The 20757-nt window shown below is 45.8% G+C and overlaps 1 protein-coding gene across 2 annotated transcripts in view; it reads left to right on the top strand.

Moving 5' to 3' along the window:
* The window catches only part of KDM4B (lysine demethylase 4B), a 170716-nt gene that overhangs the window by 81614 nt on the left and 68345 nt on the right, over positions 1–20757 (top strand). For both annotated transcript variants that reach the window (XM_063290916.1, XM_063290917.1), the window contains exon 9: positions 1672–1809. In XM_063290916.1, the coding sequence (XP_063146986.1) occupies positions 1672–1809 (138 nt within the window). The remainder of the gene's footprint in view (positions 1–1671; positions 1810–20757) is intronic.

Below are 20757 nucleotides of genomic sequence, written 5' to 3'. Positions count from 1 at the left end.
ACTAAGGCTTTCGAGAGCCTGCCTGTTCCCTTGTCTTTAACCTGGGGCTGATAGTCACCTGTCTGCCCCTCTCCCCCGGCATTCTTCAGCGGATACCTAGTAAATCATTGGCTTCATCTCTGTGAATCTAAAGTGGTTTATGTGGACTTCGGTATTGGGTAAATTAAAACCTAACGGTAACTGAATCCGCCATTTAGCGGTTGAGCTGTCCTCAAGCTTTCCTCCTAACAGCTCCTAAATGGGGCTTGTGTATTTACACTGCAGTTGTGGGAGTAACTCCCTCGGTGTGCAGTTTCAGTGTTGGAAGAAGGCTGGGCTGGGGCTTAGCCTCATGAGAGAGCTTAGCTTATTTGCTATGGTAAGTAAAACTGTGCAAGCCTCTCTTAGCACCAAAGCCATTGGCATCATCCCTCCATCTTTTCTTAGGGGGGTAATGATGATGAGATTAGAATTGTAAACTACTTTTAAGCCTCTGTCTGTCTCTCTCTCGCCGTGGAGTCCGTATTGACTCCTGGCGACTGGACCGGTTAAAATGGTTTGCCCATTGTGCCTGAGAGAGAATGACTATTATGCGCACCCATTAGACTTCCTTCATCCAAGCAGTGATGGTATTGGAAGCCAGTGTCACCTGTTAAAACCAGATGCAGGTTGTTTGAGAGAGATGTTACTTCCCAGCATTTGTTTGCTCTTGTGAGAACTTCACAAAGTACTGGAAGGGTTTGTTTGTTGGTTTGTTGGTCTGTTCAATTTGTCTGGCAGCCCATCTCACTGTAACGATGAACGGTGTAATGGTGAACGGTGAACATGACACTTACCAAGTGACTTTGGGTGCCAAACAAAGTTTAAAAAATAAAAACAATTACAATAATACGAAAATTAAAATACGTAGCAGCCAAAAATGAATCATCCATCATGATCGTTAAATTAACCGAGAAATGGGTCCCTGAACACACCTGGGGCCCCAGGTCCGGGCACAGAGCCAGGTCTTTAAGGACTTACGGAAAGCTAGCAGGGTCTGGGCCAGGGAGAATGTTCCGTGAGGCGGGTGCTATGGCAGAAAAGGCATGTCTTCTAGGCCTCGCCAACTGGCATTCCTTAGCCAACGGGACCCAAGGTATGCCCCTCCTGCCTGACCAGATCGGATGGGGAGAGACAACTGGGGAGAGACAGTCCCTCAAGTAACCCGGCCCCAAGCCATGAAGGGCTTTAAAGGTGGCAACCAGCACCTTGAATTGCACCCAGAAGCACACTGGCAACCAGCGCAGCTCACGTAGTAGAGGTGTTACACGCGCCAAATAACCGGCACCGAATAATTGGCCCGATCCCTGTGCTGCTGCGTTCTGCACTGGTTGAAGCCTCCAAATGCTCTTCAAGGGCAGCCCCATGTGGAGCCCATTGCAGTGGTCCAGTGGTTTCCATAATCTGTTAGCCAAGTGTGCTAAGATATGTAGAAGATACGGAAGATACGTGGAGGCGCTCCTTGAACACCAGCACTGGTCTTATCTGTGTGCAGAGATACTTGAGTACAAAGTGCATTTCTCTTACATAAATGGTGTGCTGTTCTTTGAAAACAGGGCCACTGGAATTTTAATTTGCTTACCTTAAAACAAAGCAGGTTCTTGTTGCTTCTTGCCCACGTGGAACATTAATTCCTTCCTTCCCTCTTTTCAGATCACCCAGGAAGCCGGAGAGTTCATGATTACTTTTCCTTATGGCTACCATGCGGGGTTCAACCATGGATTCAACTGTGCAGAGTCCACCAATTTTGCTACCCTGCGATGGATTGATTATGGCAAGATGGCCACACAAGTAAGTTCCCGCCTCCTTTAGGCCAGTAGTTTTCAGGGCTTGTAAAGGGAGATAAAAGAACAGGGTGCAGTGCAAACCATGGCTGGCAAATTGGGGCCAGGTCTGAGACACATGCTTTTACGATGCTCCACCTTTCCTGCTTGCTTGTGTGAGAGTCAGCATCACACAACAGAGTTTACTTTATCTGGGTTCTCTCTTACCTCACGCCTGCAAATACTGATTTCCAAATTCTGGTTCAGCTGGGAAACCAGGCTTAGCAGTGGAGGAGATCATCAGCGAATCACAGAGGAGGGGGATCAAATTGGCATGAGAGAGGAGAGACAAAGTGCTTCCCCAGGGCTGGTTTCAAACTCACAAACAGTTGTTGCTGGGCACGTGGATTGTGTTCACTGAGCAGAGAAGGCAACATCTGGCCTCCGTTCCATGCCGCAGCTTGCATCTGTATCTAGTGTTCCTCCTGTTGTTAATGAAAGTGAGGTTAAAAAAAAAAAAAGTCATATCTCTTTGATATTCTCAAAATAGATCTGGCGTTAGCTCTAGTCGCTTTCTCTGGCTACCTCATATTAATAAGTTTTTTTCTTTATCGCCTGGAGATCAAGTAGTCCACGTGGTTCTGCCTTTTTTTCTCCCTCCCCCTTTCACAAAACTTCTTTGAAATAGGTAATTCAGAGAAAGAATGAAAATTCATGAAGTTTGAGTGGGTTGAAATCCAGGCTTCTCACCTCTAATTTAAAACTCCAACTACTACACCAGTGTTTCTCAACCTTGGCAACTTGAGGTCGTGTGGGCTTCAACTCCCAAAATTCTGGGAGTTGAAGTCCACACACTGCCCTACTACTGGCTCAGCCATGGCTGTAGCTTAGGGTTGTGCAAAATGTTTCAAAATTAAACCAATTTCAAATACACTGCTTTGAGTTCCACAACAAATGCAAAATGGCCTGTTTCAGTCATTTGGGGGGTAAAAAATGGAATTCGTGATAGTTCAGATTCAAAACGTTTGCACAGATGTCCCTTCTGACATCTGTCTCCCAACATGTGTTTCTGGAAGGCCAGCCACTCGGGTGTGCTATCCCTAGCTTTAGAGTGAATAGGTGTGGCTTGTGGAAAATTAGGAGGGTTTAGCCTTTAAATACGTTCCTCCTCTAGCTTTCTAATTTTTTCCCAACCTATGGAACACCAGAAACCCTCCGACGTTGCAGTACTTGGAATTCTCTTTGTCTGACAGAGATGAAGACTTTTCTGCCTTTCTTGTTATTCCAAATCTGTTTAACTGGTGCATGTAGGCTGAACGTGGAGTTTCTCGTGGAAGGAAGTTTGCCTTCAAGAATCACACCCATCCCTGTAGATGCGTGGAAGGCAAGCCAGCCAGTCTCGTTTAATTTTCTACTGCCGAACTTTAGTTCCGTAAAGCATTTGACTTGAGTTCCCCATGAGATTCTGTTAGAGAAGATGGCAGGACGTAGGCAGGATGGAGCGTGCGATTGTTAGATGAATATAAGCCGATGGAACAATTGTACCCAGCTGGTGTATGTCAATGGCTCCGTGCCAGGCTGCAGGGAAGTATCAGACATCATATCTGGCACTGTCCCAACATGTTTATAACAGATTTGGTTGAGAGGTTATAAGACAGGAGTACCAGATTTGCAGGTGACGCAAGCAAAAGGTGACAGGCACCTTAGAGGAGAGCATCAAGATTCAAGAGGATCTTAGATAAGATGGAACAATGGACAAGATGAATTTCAGCGGGGACAAATGCGAAGTCCTGTATTTGGGTAGGAAAAATCAACGGTGCCAGTTTGGAATGCCGGGGGGGGGGGGGCGTTGTTGTTGGGAGACCATTTTGGGCAGCCGTACCTTCAGAAAGGATCAGGGTCTTTGTGATCTGGAGCCGAACCTGAGCCAGTGGTGGGGTGCAAAAAAGAAAAAAGGCGCAAAGACAGTCAGAGGCTGCATCGACCAAAGTATAGCGTCACGATCAAAAGAAGTTGTCACTCCTCTCTGTAGCACATTGCTCAGAGCATGCCTAGACTATTCTGCCCAGTTATGGGCTTTGCATTTTAGGAAAGACATTGACAAACCATAGCGTGTCCAGGGAAGAGCAGCCAAGATGATTAAAGAGCCTGGAAGGAATGCTTTTTGAAGAGCAGTTGACGACTTCATGAGACATGACAGCTGTCTTCAAATATCTGAAAGGCTGTGATGTAGAAGATAGGGCACAATTGCTCAGAGTTGTTCCAGAAGACAGAGCAAGAAACGGTGGGTTTAAATTAGAAGGAAGGAGTGTTTGGCTGGACAGTAGGAAAAAATTCCTCATAGTAAGCGTTATTCTCCACTGGAACGGACTGACTTGGGAAGTGATTGACTCTCTGGAGGTGTTAACAGAGCCTTGAATGGATATTGTCAGGGATGCCACCATCCTTCCAGCATCCTTACATGCTTGAGCACAGCAGCATGTCCTCCCCAATTCCCTTCTCCTCCTCCTCCTCCCCATCTCCCACCAAAAAGGCAACCATTGGAATGAAAATAAGATAGGTTTAAGACAGGTCTAGAGTAAGGGTTATAGGGACGCGGTTATAGGGACGCGGTGGCGCTGCGGGTTAAACCGCTGAGCTGTCGATCGGAAGGTCGGCGGTTCGAAACCGCGCGGCGGGGTGAGCTCCCGTTGCTCGTCCCAGCTTCTGCACACCAAGCAGTTCGAAAACATGCAAATGTGAGTAGATTAATTGGTACCGCTTCGGCGGGAAGGTAACGGCGTTCCGTGAGTCATACTGGCCACATGACCCGGAAGTGTCCTATGGACAACGCCGGCTCCAAGGCTTTGAAACGGAGATGAGCACCGCCCCCTAGAGTCGGACACGACTGGACTTTACGTCAAGGGAAACCTTTACCTTTTTAGAGTAAGGGTAGTGATACGTGGATCCCCAAAGATGGCTAAGTTATGGCTGCCAGCATTCCCCCACTTTTGGCTACGCTGATTTGGGTGGCTGGGTATAGTACTTCAGCCATACCTGGAAGCCACAGGTTTAGATTCCCGCAGTAGCTAAATATTATTCGGCTTCGTGGAGGGTGAACTTAACTCAGCATAAAATTGCGTCTGAAATGCCTGGATCAGTCCACTTTCCTGCCAGTTCTTAACCTCTGCTATTTGCCAACATACTGTTTGTTTCTTTGGCATGATTCACACCAGTTTTTGCCATACCTTGAGTTTTGATACACTGACCCATTAATTGGTCATTGGTTCCCATCCTCTAGGAGAATTGCTTGCAGGTGTGGGTGGCTGGATTGGCTTCCCCTGCAGATCGATTTCCTTGGCTGGAAATAACAGCCGTTGCAGTCTAGGAAGTGTGCGGCACCATGAATCCAGAGTTCCTGTTCCATAGAGGAGACCCACGTGCTATATCGCTGTATTATGTGACATTCTGGCCCTGCCTCCTTTCAGACAACCCACAATCCAAGCAGGTGATTAAGCCAGGTCGGTAGCTGTTTAGTCTGAGGAATAATTATCAGGAAATACAAGAGTGTCTTCTAGAGGAGACTGCAGACCTCCAAGAATTGCTGTATTTGTATCTATGTTAATCAGAAGTGGGGCCTAAAACAGCACCTTGAGTCAGAATAGAGGACAGCTTTTTCTATCCTATCACGGTCTGCCTTTCAGCATTTTCTACTTTTGCATAACTTCAAAATGAACGTTTGCAATTTGAGTTAGAACTAACACCGTTTTTAATTCAGCCTAAGGGGGCAGAGAAGATCTCGACTCTCCGATCTTTGGGGACTCAATCAATTAAGGAAAGTGTATAACCTCACTTAATTTTGAAGTGATTCTGAGGCCTAAGTTTGAAATGCCTGCGCATCTTCTTTTTTAAGCCACGGTCTAAGCTTATTGTTGGAGACTTTAGGCACTGGCCACGTCTATGCTGCAACCTGGTTTGCCAGGCTTTCAGCCCATAACTTCTCAGTTTGTCCCCGTGGCGTTCAAAACATGGCAGTTCATCATGGAAATTCTGATGAGAGCTTTAACGACGACAGTGCCAGCAGGCAGCAGCTCTAATATTAAAAGTAATTTTGGGCTTAGCCAGGTGTTCACAAACAAGTGACATTTGGGAAGTGGCAGCTTTCGACGGAGGCCCTGTGCTTACATTGTTGGGAGCTGTAGCGTGAAATTACTGAACAACCACTGATGGGCAGAGATTCTAAGTCACTCCAGGCAGAGGGAAGTTGGCAAGTAAAAGGGGATGCCAGTATTTTTTTTTATTGTGTCCCTTTTTCTATTTCCTCATTCCCTCATTGCATCGGGCACCATGATTTGGCTTTTCAGACTTGCCATCTTCAAGGGAACCTCTCTGTATGATTTTGGATGCTCAGAAAACCTGGTTTAGACCCTTTGCATACATCCTGCAGCATCCTTCCTAATCAGCAACCTGAAGTTCCCCTTTGGCTGTCCGTTCCTGAAGCAACAAGGCTATGGCTAGTCTGAAAAGCTGGTCTGCTGGAACTGGTCATGTTGAAGAAAGCTATGCTTCATCGCTTGAATAAGAGTAAGGACAGAGTGGGATTCCCAAGTTGGACAGGGGTTTAATGTGCTGCATACTTCCTGGCTCCTGTGGTTGATAAAAGCTTAATAAAACTTGGGTCTATTTACAAATGCTTTTAGGCTGCTTCATTTTGCAACTCTCAAACAGGAAAATGCAGCACAACCCCCCCCCCCCAAACAGATATAAAATAATAGCCAATCTAATAATCATGAAAATACCATATAGTAATCATCACATACCAATTTAGCATTAATAATATATATTACTAGGACCCTCAGTTGACCCAGACAGTCAAAGATCTGTCCCCAAATGCAGCAGGAGAGGGCTAAGCCAAGCATTTTTTGCAGGAGCATCCTTCATTGCCCTTCTATCACAAAGAACATCTGTGCCCTTACTGCTGATATTTAGGAAGGTTCTTTTTAATGGCTATTCTCTCACCTCAGGGGCCCTTCTGGACTCCAGTCTTGCCTCCCTCACATTCCTCATCTAATTGCCCAACTTCTTCAAATCTCCTCCCATCCTGCCTTCTCTCTGTCCCTTCTCTCCCCCAGTGGCCTTCTCATTTGCCCAGTTCTGCCCCAGCAAGCTGGTCAAGCAACGCCTCCACCTCCGAACCTCTCTCTCCAGAGGGCTGTCCTAACGCTACTCCTTGTCTGCTCCAATCCTCTCACTCCATAGTTTGCTTTAGCTTTCCTTGTTCACCCAGTGCAATTCCTCACTCTTCGTCCTTTGCTTGCCCACGTGATCCTTCACTCCAAGCTTTCTCGGCTTTCCCATACCATTCTTCACATTCCACTGCATCCTCCACGCACTCTCTCTTCTAATTTCTTTAACTCCAATCACCACCAACACCCTTCCTGCGATTCTCTGTGGTTGGTTGCATCGAGTCCATCCCCACACGTTCCCAACCCTTATCTGCTCCAACACCGGCCAGCTGTAGTTCAGGCGCTTCTTTGAACCTTTTCCTCCCTGGTCAGAAGAGTGAGGCCTGAAGACAGCCGGTCTCGGTTTCTGCCTTCGTTTCCAGTCACTTCCTCGGTCTCCTCTGGATCTCCAAACGGCAGCCGATATGCGTGGGCAGGGTCTGCAGATTCGTCCATCCACGGCAGTTCAACCGTAGGGACTTTGCAAAATGTGATGCTCACTGTATCTTTGCTCCTTTGACACCAGTGACACCGCACAGGATCTCCTGCTTGCTGCCCTTCCAACCAGCTCCTGCTGTTTCCACCTCTAACTGCACCGTTGGCCAGGTCTGTAGGTTGGGCGTCCGCTGTGTGTCCTCTCTGCTCTGGAAACAACAGAGCTCCAAATGAAACTTGAGAACAAGGAGTGATGGTTTTTTCAAATGCTGAGTGTGATGAGAGAAGGCAAGTTATGCTGTTATTTTTGAGAATATGTATTCTTTAGCAAAGTAGTTTAAGTATAATTAATTTGACATTTGCAATCTAATTTTCTGTTCATCTACCCAGAAGCATATTGCGCATGGTGTACAGTAGTGCGTTTTCTCCTAAGTTAGAGTCAACCACATTATAGCGGTGACAAAATAGTGCTGAATTCTGCATAATATTTGAAAATAACTGAATTACCCATATTTATTGTACCTCCTTATTTATGTTGTGGGGATGTTTTATTTTCTGAGCTTTAAAAATCCTTTCTGTTCCTCCTTGGCAGTTCTGAGATTTACATACTATTTCTAAACTCAAATAATACTTTTTTTTAATAGTTTAGCACAATAACAACAGTTTCTACTTACACAATTGGCGAAAACAGTGATACACTCGGTATCCTGCTGAGAGTGCAGCAGCTCTGACTTTAATACTGGGCATTTTTTATAAGTTGCTATTTCATTAAAATAAAATGTAAGTAATGCATAAATATTCATGTTCATAAAATAAGCTTTTGTTTTGATTTTTAAAAATTGCTTATTTCTACTTGCCTGAAAATTCCATACCCTCCCTCTCCAGCAAAATAGGAGACTATTGCTGGCTACACACACACTCACACATGCACAGACATTTCAAAATATCCAGCATCTAGAGAAGTTTTGTCTTCTAATTTTGGCTAGTAAGTTATGAGCTACAGTTGAATAATTATAGGAAGGCCTAAAACAAGCAGCCTTAATAACTCATAGGCTGCTGCTGCTGCTGCTAACTATGGCAGGACTCCGTTTGCTTCACAAATGAACATGAGGGGAGTTTAATGATCAACTCATTAGAAGCAAGTTTTCCACATTAATTGTTGGACCAGCATCGGTATTAACAGGAAATGGGTTCTTCAGCTGTAGGTTTCAAGGTGCCAGGTTTGGTTTTGGGAACACAGGCAGACAGGTACCTGGGAGGATTCCTAAGTAGGTCTTCCTGAACGCTGATTTAACAGAGAATTGGTCTGCTGAGTATTAGTAGGTCCTGTACTTCTAGAGTTGGCTACGCTGCAGATGGACTGATTTTGCCGTAGAGGCTTCTGCCTTCCTCGCTCTCCTTAGCAGCCAGTAAAGGCGGAAAAATGGTTATGTTTCTTCAAGGGCCATTCCAGTAGAGTTCCCTAGGTGTAGAAGATATAAGTTGGTGGTAACCAATTAAATTCTGAGCATGAGATTGGAAGGTGTTGCATTTACAAAATTCTTTGGTGGTTTGATGTGTTTTCTGCCTTCCTTTCCGGTGTAAAGGGAGGAGGAATTGCCTCCTTAATCAAGGGGCAGGCAGCAGTGGGCAATGAAAGATTTAAGGATAACAAATGAAATAATTGAAGGAGGCATAATGAGTCCAAATGAGTAGCTGGCTAACTATTTAGAGCGATTGAACTGTGACATAACACGATGTACCTCAAAGGCTACTGTTTAGAATTGCAGTCCGATAAAAGCAAGCATCGGTAAATGAATCTATTGATTAAATTTGCATGTAATTAAAATCTGTAGTTTTCAAGCAGGCAGCATGCTTTTTTGCCTTTTGGATTATATCTGTTATAGCAAATCTGCCCATCATTGTAGAAGATTCATTTCTTCAGATACATGAAAGAACTCGAAAGGACTTACTTAAGAGAAGGGAGGGGTTTTATCCTGCGGTTTGCCTGTTTAACTATGAATGCTTTAATGTCTTCCCAACCTAGCGTCTTCCAGATTTTGGGACTGTAATTCCCATCATCGCTGAGCATTGGCTCTGCTGGCTGGAATTACTGTGACGTCAAAAAAATCTGGATGGAAGTTGTGGATAGCTGGATTAAAGCATTACAGCCTTGGCTGAGAAGGGGAGAAGGTGAAAAGCAAGGCACCGTTTTGTAGCTCGAAGAGAAAGGAAGAGATTCACATGCCCACGTAGTGGCAATGAAATAGAAGCATTTGGCTGAAAGCAGAAATCTGTTCTTTACCTCCTTTGCTATATAAGCCTTTTTCATAATCCGGCTAATGGCCAGTATAATCCGTGTACAAGTTTCCGTCACCATATAACATGAATGTGTCAGCACAGGACAAATGGGCAAATCTATAGTCCTCAGCCACCATTTGCCGTCTTCCAACTACCCAGCTGATCATCCTGCGGTTGGATGGTGAATGTGGGAAGGGGTGGGAAAACAGAGAAGGCTCCTTTCATCCTTCCCAATGGCCCTGCTTAAGATGGCTGGGTATTGGCTGCTCCTGGCAGTGGGGATCCAGTGCCTGGCTCTCCTTCTTTCAGCACACTTACTTGTTGCAGCTTCCGAAGGCTCCCAGTTGCCCCCTCCCCAGATCGTAGAACATGCTGTGTTGCTTTCCTTATCCGTCAGTTCCAGCTCAGATGTGATGTTGGGATTGTAACGCCCATTCCCCCAGTGTGAAGATAGTCTTTTGGACCTTTTTGAAATCACTTTCTGATTTTACTCCTTGAATAATTTATGACATTGGTAAACGTGGGTCGTTCATCTCTCTAACTTAGATCATTTAGAAATCAGCTAAAAAGCATCAGTTCTAATACAAGCCCCTTACTTCGCTCATCCCTCCATTATGGAAAATTCCCATTTATTCCTATTCTCTCTTCCTGTTCTGAAACTGGTGATTATGCTCCAGTGCCCAGACACTCAGCCAAACCAATATCTGTGCTTGGTGATAGCTTAATAAACCCCAGGGGGTTATTTATTACGTTGTACTTTTGAATATTTGCCACCAGCAAGAATTTGGGTAAAATGATGATCTTCAGTGTTGTGTCGTGGCTCGTAGCTCAGCCCACGAGATATACCTTGAATTGCCTGCTGGTGGTTCCCAAGGCTTAGAGCTCTGAATGAGCATCGTCCCAGCTGTCTCTCCTGGCTTATTCCATTCAGCTGGCTCCTTGTGCCTTTTTAAGGGTCACAGGTCTGCCTAACAATATTATCAGTCTCCCACATTCCCTCAGAACAACATCTGCGTTCAGGCCCTGGGAAATCCCCAGCCAAGTTCCCCTTATTAAGGCTGAGTGGCAAGCAGAGATAACCACAGACACAGGAGAGTGAGAATTGTCTGAAACAGCAAACAAAGAACCTTACATAAGAACAGAGAACTAGAATAAATGACAAATATGGAAATACTCAAAATTAGAAATGAATTCACAGGGTGGTGGTTGTGGAGAAAATAGGTGTATTAGTTATGTTACCTGCCTTGAGCTGCAAATGCTCGTGCAGTGACTGAATTTCAAAACGGCTGCAGTCATGGAAGATGCTCCGGTTACTTGTGTAAAATTCAGTTCTTATCCTCCAGGTTGCCGAACCTGCCTTCCTGGCTCATTACTTGCCTGGTTTTGACTTTTTTCCCCCCTGGGATTGTTACCTTGCACCCCTAGCCAACCATCACATCTCCGCAGTTTGAGCCTAAGCAAGGCAAACAAGCAATGTCTAAGAACAGTGTAAAGTTCATCTGGTCTTCCCAAGCCATTGCCTTCCCCTCCTGGTTCCTTCTCTTACCTTCTTTTGTAAGCCTTCTAGACTGGTGTTTCTCGAAATTGGCAACTTTAAGATGTATGGACTTCAACTCCCAGAATTGAAAGGAGGGGGGATTGCTGGCCTCAAGGCAGGGCCTTCTCTATGGGGTCCTCACCAATATGAGTCAGCCTTTTCCGGGGGGGGGAGGGTTCCCATGCAGGAGTAAATTGGCAAAATCTTTTCAGCTTCCTGATTGATGTCAGTGGATGGGACTTCTAGTTTCTCAAGCCCAGCCACTGGTGGCAGCCTGTAGTCTAGTGTTTCGAAAACTTGGCTGGCTGGGGAATTCTGGGAGTTGAAGTCCACACATCTTAAAGTTGCCGAGTTTGAGAAACACTGGTCTAGACGTAGACCACTTGTGGCTATCATCTACAGTAGCTGAGAGACATCAACGGTGTGTTATGGCTTGTTTAGTGTTGTTGTTTTCAAATGCTAATATACTGGGGTGGGGGGGTTGCTATGATTTGTAAAGTTTTTAGAAGGGGGAAGAATCTCAGTTTTTCAAATAGACTGTTTGCCTAGCAAGGTTGGTTGCTGGGCCACGCAACTATTTGCAAACCTACTTTGCTAGTGGTGGAGAACGACTGCTTTTCTCAAAATGTTCAGTAACGCATCCATCCTGGAAGAGTTTGAAACTCAGATACATGACTTCTGTATGGTAGGCTAAAGTCTCTAAAGGCTTATTGTGTAAATTTAGTCTGGAGCAGACCCCACCCTTCAGCTTGTGCCTTTTTCCTCAGCCTAGCCGCTAGCAAACCAGTTTGTAACATAGCGGTCTCCTTTTCGTCTCAAGGGTGTTCTGGTTCCTTGGGACTGATCTGGTTCACCCTTCTTGCCTGGCTGTGTCTGAGCTGAGCTCTTAGAATTGATTTCTCTCCCTCTCCCCCCCCCCCAGCCCTTAGAGCACACAGCCCCAGACTCACTTCTTGCACAGCGAGACCGGCTCTGTAAGTATCAGGTAATGTCTCGCTGTTTACTCTGTGCTTAATTTTATTTTTGCATTACTTCAAATCTGAGTGTTACTTGGCTGCTCATGGATAGCTCATTACAGAGCCTATCATGCAGCGATAATGCCACACTGCTGACAGTGCTGAGCTGCTGCTGCTTTTTTCCTCCCTCCCCTATCCAATTTTCTCAGCCTCTTTTTTGGTTTCGAATCTTGATATCATTTTTGCCTCTCTCCTCTTTAATTATGTTTCTGCTTTTGGGTTGTATCAGCGGCCCATTCCCCCTCCCCACTAGTAGGCTGGTCTATTTCTGGTACCCGTCCCAAGATCCCAATATTACCTTCCGAGACTGTTTCCAGTCCTGATATATTTTGAGAGATAACCGCCTTTGTAGGGAAGATTGGTGTCTAGTGTAAGTGCAAAAAATGAGACTTGCCTTTTCTGTAGAGAAGATGCCCACTGACTCCATCGAAATTGGAGTGGAATTTGTCAGTCAAAGGCAGAAGCACCTTTTTACGGAGCTACATTGCCACTGAATTATCTTCTGCAGAAGAGCAGCATAAGCTAAAGTTAATTGAACCATGGACCAGAGATTTCTACACTTTAAAAAAAAACTACACCTGCAGCCTTTGTTCAGGTTCAGATGACATTTCCTCGTTTTTTGTGTATTCTGACCATATTCCCTCCTGGACAACAGCAGTTCTCATTCCTCCTCAGTCAGAAGCTTGTAGGCAAAGTCCAGTTCCACTGAAGGCAGGAAAAGGACTTTACCCATCCAAGGGCCCGTCTTTGCCAAGTTTTGCCTTGGCAACCAATTTTGGCACCAGTAGTATTGTCGCAGGGTCTTGGGGATACTTGCAAACAGCAGAATGGATGATGGGGGGCGGTTACAGCTGTTTGCAGAGAAGCAACAGGAAGTTTTGAAATAGAGATTAGTTCTAGCCATTTTCACTTGTCTATTTTTTGAAGGAGCAGGCTTTGAAATAATAGTTTTCACTGGGTTCATACTCAGGTCTGTGTTCTGGTCAGGATGATGGAGAGTGGATTACAACTACCATCTTGTTTTCCTCCCAGGCACATGAGAGAATGGACACTCCTGTGTCATGCCCCCACTCAGAATGCCCTCGAACACGTGCGTATGGCACGCAGCTGCACCCCCTGGGTTTTTGTCACAACGAATATTCCTTCCCATCTTACTTGCCTGTTTACACCCAGGCATCTTTGTCTACCTTGTGGGTTTTCTTTTCCTCCTTCCCCACCCCCAAAGAGAGTCAGATTTCTTCCATGGCAGAGAAAGGCTGAGTAAACATCCCATTCTGAGGATGAGATCGTTTTTATTAATTTCTGGGGCGGAGAGAAGGGAGACATTGCCCAGGGACAGCATGCTACCTGCTGGGCTGCCTGCCTGTGTTTTTAATGTGCAGCATCTGTAGTTCGAGAGGAGAGATTGCTCCAGTGGAACTTCTTAACACTGTTAATTTAAAAACACCCTCAACGAGTTGCGACCTGACTCCTAACAGGGAATAAAATATCTGCTGTCTCCCACCGCAACACTTAATGAAACCATGTTTCCAGGCTGGCGGCTCTGTCTAGTATACGTGGGTGTGTTTGCAATAACTCAGCTTCAGAACAATGTTTGGTCTGAACAAATTGCATTCGGGTTCATTGTGCGCAATAGAGCTTTGCACGCCTGCTAGTGGAACACGGTGGTTCTCATCCATTGACCCTGACGTTGTCGTTATTAATTAAACTTGTGTGTCTCTGGACACCCAGCAACCCTGTCACGGTTGCTGTTCCAATGTTCCTGAAACTTCGTAACATGTTCCCATGCCGTGCTGGTGCTGACACGTGTTGCTGGACAGGAGGGGGCTGCTGCTGGTTTGTGCCAGGCAGGGAGGTGAATGATGTGAGTGCGAAGGAATTCACGTCTGGGCCATCTTGCTTGGCCAAGGTCGTTACCCGGAGATTGCCGGCAACCGTTTTGAACACCTGCAGAGGAATGGAATTGTACTGACACTGTGGGGAGGGGTATGGGATTGCTTGTGGTTTAATTGGGAGAGGTCCCACGCTTTTGGTATTCTCAGCTTTGCCTGTGATTCTGCATACTATTCATCATTAAATTAGATTTCCATAGACTTCTGTGTGAGTCTGACTGTTGATTTGGATAGGCAGTCGTTACAAACTCTGGGTGGTTCACAGGCAAACTGTTAAAAAGAACAGAACAGTATAATAGCCGACAAGAACAAGGAATAAGAGGCAGCAGCCGGACAGGAGCAAAAGCAAGCCCAGGTCACCGAAAGGGGCCGTAAGTCGCCCTCGCCAAAGGCCTGGTCAGAGAACCTGGTCTTGAAGACCCTTCAACGCACCAGCAGGATGGAGGCCGTCCGGTTCTCGAGGGGAGCCTCGCTCCAGAGGGCAGGAGCTGCTACAGAAAGGGCCGGCTTTTGGGGACCTGACAGGGACCCGGAACGCGCCACCCCTGCTGGACTGAATAGGCTGGGCAGATGCCACGGGGGAACGGCCGTCCCTCAAGTAGCCAGGCCCTTCTGCCAGTTAGGGCCGTGGTCACAGTTCCAGTAGGTGCTTCGGTGAGGTGGCCTTACGTGTGGAGGGGTGGCGGACAGAACATGGCATGTTAACTTGCAACTAGTTCGGATGAATCCAGCCCGTTTATCTGTCCCTTTTGCCGTGCGGTTTGTAACAGAAAGCGCGGCTTCTATCCCTGGTGCTGTTCCGCCGTCCGTTCCAACTGTGTGGGTGGCAGACGTGGGCTCCTCCTGCGGCGTTTAGCCTTGCCGTCCGGGGATGGTGGGGATTGTATGTCTGGAGGGTGCCGTAGGTGAGTTGAGTGTAGCAGAGCCAGGGGCAGGTTAGAGCTCGGCACGCGCTGCTTTTTATGAGCGCACAAGGGTGGGGGGATCCTGCAGACGCCGTCCCTTTTCCTCAGGAATACATGGGGTTAGCCCAGCCCAAATCCACCCTGTCTGCCTTTCAGGAACATGTTTGCTGAAATAGCAGGTTCCTTTTGCTTTGTGTGATTTTCCCCCTCCGCCTCGGCTTTCCATTCCTTTGGTAACCCTTGACTAGAAATTGGGGGATGAGAGCAATTTCCTACGCTGCCCATACCTTGAATAGCAGTCAGCTCTGGAAGGCGATAACATCTTTGCTACCTCAGCCTTGCATTTTCTTGCTTTCATCGTCTCCCATTTGCTCCTAGGAAGCCTTAAAATTATCTATCTCGGCACAGAATGGGGTCAATTTCCCTCTCTCGTTCCCCGGTTCCCACTTTTTATCTGCTGCACCGCAAGTACAATTCTTCCCTTCATCCACTTGTTTCTTCCCCCCGTTCCGCCAGTGCCTTTGACAAACTTTTCACTGCTGACCTCTGCCGGAGCAGCTTCAGTTCCAGGACTAAAGCCTTGTTTCCAAGGCAGGGCAGTGTGAACTGCTGTGACGGGTGTTTCTGAGATCCATGTGTGTTGACTCCTAATTCTCCGAGCCTGGCATTTACTCCTCCTACTTTCTGTATCGCTGAGGTCGGTCTATACACCGGGCCAACGTGCAAGGCGAGGGTCAGCAGCTGGTGTGAGGGTGTAAATAGGACTTGAGAAACGCTGATAAAACATCAGCCTTTTTCAACAAGAATTGTGGGCAGGCCATGAAGAAAGGGTTGAGGATCGAGCTTTCATTGCTGGGGGCGGGGGGAGCAAGTTGTAGGCTGAGGTAGAAGAAAAGTGGGAGATCTGAGCCAAGGACAGAGTCACCTATTTCTGTGAAAAATAGGCAAAAGATTCCCCTGTTGGTTCTCTAGCCACTGCAGCATTTCACGTTGGTGGCCCTTTCATGTGTGCGTATATTTTTTGAGTTGTTATGCCCCCGCCTGTTGCCCTCCATACGCATGGAGAGTTGTTCCGATGTATCCGCAGGTACTACGTTGGGGAAGACGCTGTATTTGAACGTACGTGAAACGTTTTCTGTTGGCTATTCTCGTGATGGATGAAAAGGTTATTTGGAGGCACCTGGTGTACCTGGAAACTTCTTTGTTTGGTGGTGGGAGAATGCAGAATCCTGGGGGCTGCTCACACACCCTGCTGTGAGTGCAGCGTACAGATTGGATTGCTTTGTAAAAACCTGCATTGCGAATGCAGAGGATACGGGACTGGGGACTGTTAAGAAAGTATACCTTTCTCTGTTTTCTTAATGGTATGCCTGTGCCGGTGGGGGGAATGTTTAGCAAAAGAAGACCCCTTCTCCCCCCTTCTATTTCCTGAATGCCCCAAACTGCTGTAGAGAAAGGATTTCTACTGATCAGCCGGAGATTGGAGATTCTTACATTCTACAGAGCCTTTTGCTGTGTGAGAATGATCATCCGCCATCCTGTTTCTTTCCCTTCTAAAAAAGGCGGTTCGGTGTATTTTCACATGAATTAAAACTAAAAACAGAAACAGGGACCTCGGTCAAGGCAAGGCAGTTGGCTGCTCTGTGCTGGAGAGCCTTGGGGCAGCTTTAGAATGGAGTGATGCAGTCAGGCCGCTGCATCGCTTCTCTGGAGATGGGCTGCTGGGACTGGACCAGTGAGGCCAGACCAGCGGCTTTGGCATGGCTGTCTTCAGGACTGCCTGTTCCCAGTGGCTTCTGCCCATCCATTAAGAGCGGGAAGAGAAGGCTTCTTCTGGGTCCCGATTCCTAGGGGGTGCCACAACCCCCCACCCCCCACTTTTCAAGCAGAAGACCTAGGCCTTGGCCAGCCTGCTTGCTCTTTGTATTCCCCAGCAGTTGAAAATCCTTCTTTTGCTGGGTGAGGGATAGGCAAGTGATGACAAATAAGAGTTCCTGTCCTCAGCTTGGTGTCTTGCAAATGTGGACTAAAATTTCCATAATTAATAATATAGCTTTATGATATCTGGAAGGCACAAGATTGGGAAGATGTGCCTTAGATTCTTTAATGAAAAGCCCCCATCCCAATGATATACCTCAGCTATTGACTCCCACACAGAGAACAGAATCTTTAATTCCCTGGTGGAATCTCTAAATCCCTCTACACTGCAAACAGTTGCAACACCTATTTCTGGGCAGCTGCATTTATAGTGCCCAAACATCACCCAGTACAGCCGGTCCTCGCTTAGCAACCACAGTTGGGACTGGCAACTTGGTCAGTAAGCAAAGCAGTCACTATGTGAAACTGTGACTGCGCTTATGATCTTGCTTCAGCTTTTCTTCGCTTTACAGACCTGCAAAGGTCGTAAATGTGAGGATTGGGCGCAAAGTTGCTTTTTCATCACTGTCGTTACTGCAAATGGTCGCTAAACAAGGCAATTGCTAAACAAGGACTACTGTAGTGGACTGTGAATGCTATCTTCTGGCTACTTAAGGAGGGCATCACTTGAATCTCCCTGGTATTTTAGAAAAGTATATTTCAGTCGTATACGCATGAGACGTTTGCCTAGTTCTTGACAAGGATGCCCAATACATTGGATTGTTAAGAGGGTATCCTTTTCCCTGCTTCCAATAGCTCTCTTCTGGTTCCCACTTAATGTTGTTGCCTGAAATTCACATTACAGTTAGAATAAATAAAGTAATTTAGAATGGATCTCCGAAGTTTGGACTTAAACAGCTCAGAGCCATGGTTCTCTGAATTCAGCCTTCAAGGCAATTTTAACAAAGAAGAAAGAACTGTGCTAATACTCAGCCGTTTTTCTGTCCTTTAAAAAAAAAAAAAAGAAAGAAAACATTGTCTGACAGAATAAATTTCACACTTTGGTTCCGCTGTTTCCAAGAACTGCTTGCCTCTCCCCCTTGGTTAATCAGCTTGCTTGCTCTGAGTGATTACCCAGGCAAGTCCCTAGAGGGGGATGCAGCTGGTCTCCTGGAATGGAAAATTCTAGCTTCCAACCCAGTTGAATCTGGAAGTATTCTGGCTGCCACGATCTTCCTCTTCCCTGCCTCGCTAACCATCTGATTTATGAGACTGAGGGTGGCATGTGCGTTGTGGCTGTAGTAAAAACCTATCTGAGGAATGGTTTGCCTGCAGCGACTTTTCTCTGTGGCTTACTCTCTGTCCACCAGTGGGTAATTGCTCATCTGTCAGGAGAAGGCAGCTCAGTGACGGCTGAGTTTTAAGGAGGAGGCAGAAGGAGGATGACAAAAGATCTGCTCCTTCAAAATTTACTTGTAATGTTTTGGTTCAAGCCTAACAGATGACCCTTGTGTAGTATATGTTAGATCATTTGACTGATGATTGATGATCTGCCATCAGATCTGTGTCAACTGTTAGCAACCACATGGACAGACCTTCCCCAGGACAGTCTGGCCGTTCAGGTCGCCCAGTCGGAAGGCCACCCTGTTATAATCAAGTCTATCTGCCTTGCTGCTGGTTGTCCTCTTCTTTACTTTCCTCCATCTTTCCCAGTATTACGAACTTCTCCAGAGAGCTAGGTCATCCCATAATGTGTCCAAAATACAATAATTTGAGCCTGTTTATTTGTGCCTCGAGGATGAACTCTGTGGATTTGTTCAATGATCCATTGATTTGCTTTCTTGGCTCTCAAGTATCTTCTCCAATATCAATGTTCAAAAGAATCAAGACTTTTTCCATCTTGCCTCTTCAAAGTCCAGCTTTCACTTTCACAGAGTGTCACAGGAAAGCTATTCAGATTGGACATGATTCTGACCTTTGTAAGTATAGACACATCATGGAATGTAAATATTTTTCCCAGGGTCTTCATTGCTACCTACCAAATGCTAGTCTACAATGTCAGGAAAAACATTAAGTGAAGTAATAGTACTTTTATGGTTAATAGTTGATTCTAAAAGACAGAAGCTATCCATTATCTTCATTGTTCTGAGGTTGGTTGGTGTACCTGTTGTGCTTAGTTTGGTCTAGCATATGAAATTAAGGAAAGTTTGCAGTAGTTTCCACACTCTGTTAAATCTCCTTTCATTGGTATTAGAATGTGGACTGACCTCTTCCAATCCGTTGGCCACTCTGTCATTCTCCAGATTTGCTGGCATCACTTGGTTAGAACTTTTAGAAGTTCTTCTGTCACTTGTCATATTTTTGTAGATATTCCTTCAATTCCTGTAGCCTTCTGACTTCTAACTTCATCTTCTAGCATAGGGGATAAATAGTAAGTAAGAGTAGCTGGGATGTCGACATCCCCACTGTACACATTTCAGGATACTCCTTCCATCTTTCTTTGATCTCTTTTGAATGAGCTATCAAATTGTCCATTAGTGACTTTCAGCATACCAGTGTGAGGTTGGCTCCTTCTGAGTTCAGAGATTTATTGGAAATCTTCCCTTGTTTTTCCATGCCTGTTCTCATCTTCAATATCTTTACAGATGTTACTGTAACACTGCTCCTTGTCTCTTCCAACAGCTCTCTGAAGCTCTTTGTTAAGTTCCTTCCTGAGAATCTTGTCATTCTTGGCTTTGGCCTTTCTTCTTTTCTCGGCAATTTCCACAGTCCATTCTGACATCCAGTTTGCTTTCTTCTGTTTCTTGGTCTTTGGCAGTCTCTTTTCATCCCTAACAACTTACTTGATTTCATTCCATAGTTCATCTTGTTCGCTGTCCATGTGGTTCAGGACTTCACAGTGATTCCTGATATTCTTCTTGAACGTGGTAGGCATATCGAATTGTGGAAACCAGTTGGCTTTGTTCCTGTTTAGCGTGACTTGGACTTTCACATGGGCAGCTCATGATCTGTTCCACAGTCAGCTGCTGAGCCCACTTTTTGTTGTACACTGAGCTCAGTAATGTAGTCAGTTTGATTCCTGCGTGCTCCATAAGAATGTCTTAGCAGTGAAGACATCATGGGACTGGCAGAAAAGGCTAAGTCATTCTTCTGCTTCATTTCTCTTTCCTAAGCCATATCATCTAATTATGTTCTCATTATTTCCAGCTTTTGTGTTCTGGTCTCCCACTGCAAACAGCTCATCTTTGCTTGCATGTTCTATTTCAGATCAAACTTGATCATAAAACCTGTCAACTTTCTCTTCTTCTGTATCAGTGGTTGGAGCATAAACTTGGATAAACATTGTATTAAAGGGTTGTCCACGAAATCTGATGGATATTATTTGGCAATTGACTGCATTGTACCCAAGTACTGGAGTGTCTTTGCTATGTCCTCCGTCTTTCACTGTGCTGAGCTTTCCAGTATTCGTGGTTCTTAAATCCATGTTTGCGCTGTAATTCTGTTCCTCTGTAGCATGTTGCATTCCATCTGATTTAAGGGGCCCGTCATCCAGCAGTGTATTGTTAATCACATTATCTTGTGTATCCAAGTGCTTTGCTTGGTAAAATACTGGAGTGGTTTACTATTGCCTTTTCCCACCTGGTTTGAAATGATGCCTTTGCCGTTGTCACTAAAATGATCATCTGCCCCAGCATCTCCCTGAATTGCTGCTGCCCAATACAGGTGTCGGCTTGCTCTAGCTGGACAGTTGGAATGACCTTTGCACCTTGGGTGACTCTGCTAAGAATATATTCTCTTGGCGTACAGTCCTGGTCCTCTTCACCAGGGCGGCATAGCAGGTCTTGTGGAG

This window comes from Candoia aspera, chromosome 1 (assembly GCF_035149785.1).
Source record: "Candoia aspera isolate rCanAsp1 chromosome 1, rCanAsp1.hap2, whole genome shotgun sequence".
Lineage (NCBI taxonomy): Eukaryota > Metazoa > Chordata > Lepidosauria > Squamata > Boidae > Candoia > Candoia aspera.
Note: the sequence above shows the minus strand (reverse complement) of the source record. Positions and strands in the feature narration are given on the sequence as shown.